Source organism: Montipora capricornis, chromosome 14, assembly GCF_036669925.1.
Source record: "Montipora capricornis isolate CH-2021 chromosome 14, ASM3666992v2, whole genome shotgun sequence".
Taxonomy (NCBI): domain Eukaryota; kingdom Metazoa; phylum Cnidaria; class Anthozoa; order Scleractinia; family Acroporidae; genus Montipora; species Montipora capricornis.
The window spans coordinates 49,463,853-49,468,852 of NC_090896.1; the positions used below are offsets into that span (position 1 = coordinate 49,463,853).

Sequence of the window (5,000 nt, forward strand, 5' to 3'; positions counted from 1 at the left end):
TTAATTTAAAAAAAAAATGAAATTACAAAATGTCGAAGTTTGCTACCAAGACACATTATTAATTTCCACGGCCTGCAGGAATCACATAGGGCGGTTATCGTGCCCTCGAGATAGCAATTCTCAAGTGCGCAAATCTGACTGTCTTTTTCATCGATATTCTTTCGCGAAGTATTCTACTCAAGAATATCAACCACCTATGAATAATTTATAGCTCATTGGTAGAGCGTCCGAACTAGTGATCGAAAGGTCTCCGATTTGACTCCTGCAAGGAGCATTCGAATTTTTTCCGAGTATCACCCCGTCATCATCGAATAAATCCTCGTCGATGTACATAACATGGTCACTTTTGTAGACGGATTTTATGGCCCTCGACAACACAAACTCAAATTTGTTAGCATGCAAAAAAATCGGGAAGATAATGGTAAAATTGCTTGTTGTACTCTAGTAGATTTTTTCAAGTAACCATAATACACTCACCGCTCCACCAGTGCCTGCGTTCCATGGGCTACAGTTGGTATGAATCACGTGACTGCATAGCAATGCGAACCCAGGAGTGACTGTAATGTCACCAGTGTTTGGAGTTGTTACGCTGTTCCTCATCGCCAGACCACCCGCCTTAAGGATTGCTTTGGAGCATGCTCCTCGTGAACTGACCAGGATGTCAACCTGTGGTTTAAGTAAGCGCGTTATTAACAATCCAGTTACGAAATTTGAATCTTTCTGGACACGTGGATGACACATGCATTTATTTTCTTTTTGTCACAGTACGTCAATTACAGAAAATGCAAGAATACCAAATAAAGAAAAAAAGAAAGTGGCCAGGAAACCTAAATGAAACCGTGGGTTTCATTTGAAATTAGGTTTCTTCACAAACAACAAGAAATAAAAGACGATTAAAAGAAAGAGGTGGCACTGAGGACGAGAGTCACGGCCTACATTGAAAAATCAATATTTTGCAATCGTACACGAGAAATAACTGTATTTTGAGAATCTAAGACATGCATACAAACTTTTGAGCGTAAACGGCTTTTACATAAAAGCGAAAGAAACGAAACTTGACTCAAATAAATCTTACAAGTGCGATTTTGTTACAATGTTGTCCTCTGAAGACCGATTCGAACGAAAAAGAAAGACTCGAACAGTATGGAAATTTTGGCAGCTTATATTAACATGCCGGTCCAATCAGGTGCCCGATAGGTCCCTAAGCGTCCCGAACATCAGTGCTTAACACTAGTTTATTGTCGCGGAGTAGGTGTGGCGCAGTGGTGAGAGCACTCGCCTCCCATGCACCAATGTGGCCCTGGTTGGATTCCCAGACTCGGTGTCATACGTGGGTTTGGTTTATGGGTTCTCTTCTCTGCTCCGAGAGGTTTTTCTCCGCCGGAATACTCTGGTTTTCGCCTCGCCACGTAAACCAATATTTGATTTGATTTGACTTGAATTAATTTCGATAGTGTCCCCAATTAGTGCTCTTGTGCTAAATCCATTGACACTTTTTGTTATTGTTGTCCTTTTGTCCAGCAATATAGAATTTCTTAGCCTATTCAGTTTGAATGATGCGAGAGAAAAACAGCTGGTGATATCCAAACTAAGAGTATTGAAAAAACTGTGGGCCTTAGAAGAAAACGCGAAACTGCTGTACATTTGTTCTACTGTACGGTAAGAAAAAAGAGAAAGCATGCTTGGTGTTATAGGTATGATTAGGGTTATTCAAGTGTCAAATTTTGAGGGAAGATTACAACTGCAAAAAAAATATATCCAAATTGACCTAGCTGAAGTAAGTGAATATCATGTAATTTAAGAAAATTGAGTTCCTTAACGATTTGGATCTGCATGAGCACTATGATTAACAGGACTTCCTCGATGCTCTTATAGCTTGTTTTTGCAGAATCAAGATTCGATTAAGACTACTTTCGTAAGTAGATCCCCCGACTAAGTTAAAATAGTATAGATACGGAAGGATCAGAGAGTTGTCTAGAGAGAGTCCGAAGCTGGATCTATCGATTACACCAATTGACTTAATTATTTTACCGGCAGAATTTCCATTGAGTTCTATCACTCCAAAATAATCGATGGAACTGAAATCACATAACACACCTTTTCAGCCTCAATGATTCCAGCTCTCCACGAAACATGGTGGCCAGCTTTGGTGGCGAAAGAAGATCGATCAGTTTCCCATTCATCATGACCGCCAATGACAGGCTCATCATCGTCATCACTACTTGTGGAGTCAGAACCTGCTTGCGCAACTTGTACTTTACTTTCCTCTCGCTTCGAGTCAAAGCTCTTCTGGACATGGATCGCGCATTCGTAATCTTTTTCTATCGTTTTTTCCAGACGATCTCCTTTACCACTTGCGTAAAATTTCCTCAGCCCTGGCTGTTTGACGTGAAACATTCTAGAGCTGACACTGGTCACAATAGTGTTCAGTTCATCTCGTGCTCGCCTAAGGCCTTCTTTATTGCCAAAAATAACAAAATCTTCCTCTCCTTTTCCATTTTCAACTTTCACTTTAAAGCTTGCGAGTTGGGTTTCAGTCATTCGCAAGTCGTCCTGACGACACTCAGAGAGATATCTTCGGAAGAGTTTAGAAGGACAACTGAAGAGCTCTTTGCGAATGCAGTTATTTTCTAAGAAATCATTCAGCTTCTTGACACATTCCGTAACGTCTTCTCGAAACCCGGCAACAAAAGTGTCACTCCAGTTGTTCTGATATACAGTAACAACTTCTCCCGTGTTGAGTTCATCGCATAGTTTTCGCCATTGTGATGTTTTCAACAGATGCTGGCTCTTCTCGTCTACGCGAATTTTTTCCTCTGATGTCAGTTTGCCAACAAGACTGGCAGCCTGGTTAGCCTGTGCAGCCGAGGTGCCCACAACGCAAACCTTGTCGTCGATCACGAAAACAGCTTCAACGTTGTTCTTTTCTAGCTCACTTTTCAGTCTCTGAAGTGCTTCATCTGAGCCCAGTACTTCCAAGATACTTTCTGATATACTTAATTTTTTTTCCACAATATTCTGGTCAAGTTTGTGGAACTTCATGGCTGCCTCTTTCAGTTGTTCCTGTGGTCCTTCAAAATAGATCTCTTCTGCTTCAGTATCTAACGTTATCTCCAATTCCTTGTTGTGCTGCTGAAGCTTCTCCACAAACTTTATCTTCTGTAACAAAATTATGCGTTCTTCTGAAATGCCGCTCTTTGAAAACTTTGAATACGTTTTCCTGGTTTCTTCACGATATATCTCCTCTAATTTTGCCTTAACCTTATCTTCAAACCTTTTTGCATCCGAGCTCCAGCAAACAACTCTGACACAGAAAGATTCATCCAAATGTTTGATCAGCGGTGGTTCAACATCTAGGCATGCGCGAACGTTAGATAACTGGGTCTTCACGGCTTCCCAGAAGTCCTCTTTAACTTGAACATCAAATTTGACAAAGTTTCCCAAACAGTTTTGGAGTAATTCAATACTCTCTGACTGCCATGAACCGCTCTTGTCATCTCCACGAAACACAATAACAGTCGTTTTACTCTTTGGTGTCCACTTGATTTCACAATTTTTCGAAGATAATGCTTTCTTTAACTCATCGTGATACGATGTGGTTGTGACGAATTCCATTACATCCGGGTCCACAGCCATGTGTAACTGCTGTGCTTTGGGCTCACACCGCTGGCCTGGGAGCTCTGCAACTAGTTCCTCGTCGTCGTGCTCCAGAAATTCGTGGAAGATTTTGAGTGAAAGCTGGGATTTGTTTAAGATAAGTGGTTTCTCTTGTTGTTTAGCCAACACTCTCTCCATTGCTGTCAATGAAACAAAAGCGAACATGTTTGTTGCTTTAGCGTTATCTTGGATCCAGGGATAAGCTAAGTGTGTCTCAATGATATTCTAAGAAGAACAATACTGCCGCAAAGCGATGAAGACGATGAAGCCAGTTATTATCATCATCTTTAGGAAATGAAATGGTGAATTTCCAGTTTATTCCATCACCAAGGTACCTTGAATTTATTTAGTTGTGTAACTGCTGTTCGTTGTCAGCAAAGTGGTGTGGTTTCCATATGTCAACCGGGTTCATTGGAAACTTTTATTTGACAAGTAAGCAGGACATTTGAAATACTGATCTAGTCGGACAGGTATCTTATTGTAATACATGGAACGGGGAGGATTGTAACACAAGTGAAAATCGATTTTGGTAAAATTACAATCGTGAGGCACTACACCTGACAAAGTGATTAGGGATGAAACCTAGCAATTTTGTCAATGTTTTCTACAGTGTCCAGTTTACCTTATTGATGCCGAATTTTACTGAGTTGCGTCTGTGGCTGTTTAAAAGTTCTCTTGCAATTTTTACACTCTTATCTTTTCCCGGGTCACTATTAGAAGCAATGAAAAAGTAGTTCTGACGAAGAAGTCTTACCTTTAGGATCTTGAAACACTACCACAGCAGAACCACTTTCAGGTTTACAGCGTACTTTTTGAACAAGACCTCCATTGTTTCTTGGACTTTCAAAGAAAAGTTCAAGGGCATCATGGGTAGTATCATCTGAGATGCCGCTGACAAGAATGCTCTTGCAAATAGGAACTCTTTCGATAGAAAGCTTTGCCGAGTCGAGGCCTCTCTGTTCGCCTTTTGTCTTGATTTTGCTAAAATCTGATAAATAAAAATGGAGAGGTGTTTAATCAATCAATCCTGGTCTGCGCACTTCGCTTATCACATCTGTACTAGAACCAGTCGCCAGCAGGGCTGCAGGTACGCCGCAACAAGCAAGCAATAGCAACTAATGATTGATTTCAAATTATTGTCATTGTAGCAGCACCCAATATGACGACCTCGCTATCTTACTTCATATCAGGGCGCTACAAAAGGCTATCCGATAGCCCAGGGCTAGTGGAATGACGTTTCCGGCTAACGCTTTCTTATCGCGAGTTGCCCAACGGGCATGCATAAATTGAACACGAGTGCTGGGTTGTTGGTTTGCTTTTTTTCCTCATGCCAAACTTCGGAC

The 5,000-nt window shown here is 41.1% G+C and overlaps 1 protein-coding gene across 1 annotated transcript in view; it reads right to left on the minus strand.

The window, feature by feature from the left end:
* LOC138031252 (protein mono-ADP-ribosyltransferase PARP14-like) overlaps positions 1-5,000 on the minus strand; it is a 17,310-nt gene that overhangs the window by 4,711 nt on the left and 7,599 nt on the right. The window contains exons 4-6 of the mRNA XM_068878941.1: positions 4,412-4,645; positions 2,098-3,797; positions 478-666 (exon numbers count right to left, since the gene is read on the minus strand). Coding sequence (XP_068735042.1) covers positions 478-666; positions 2,098-3,797; positions 4,412-4,645 — 2,123 coding nt within the window. The remainder of the gene's footprint in view (positions 1-477; positions 667-2,097; positions 3,798-4,411; positions 4,646-5,000) is intronic.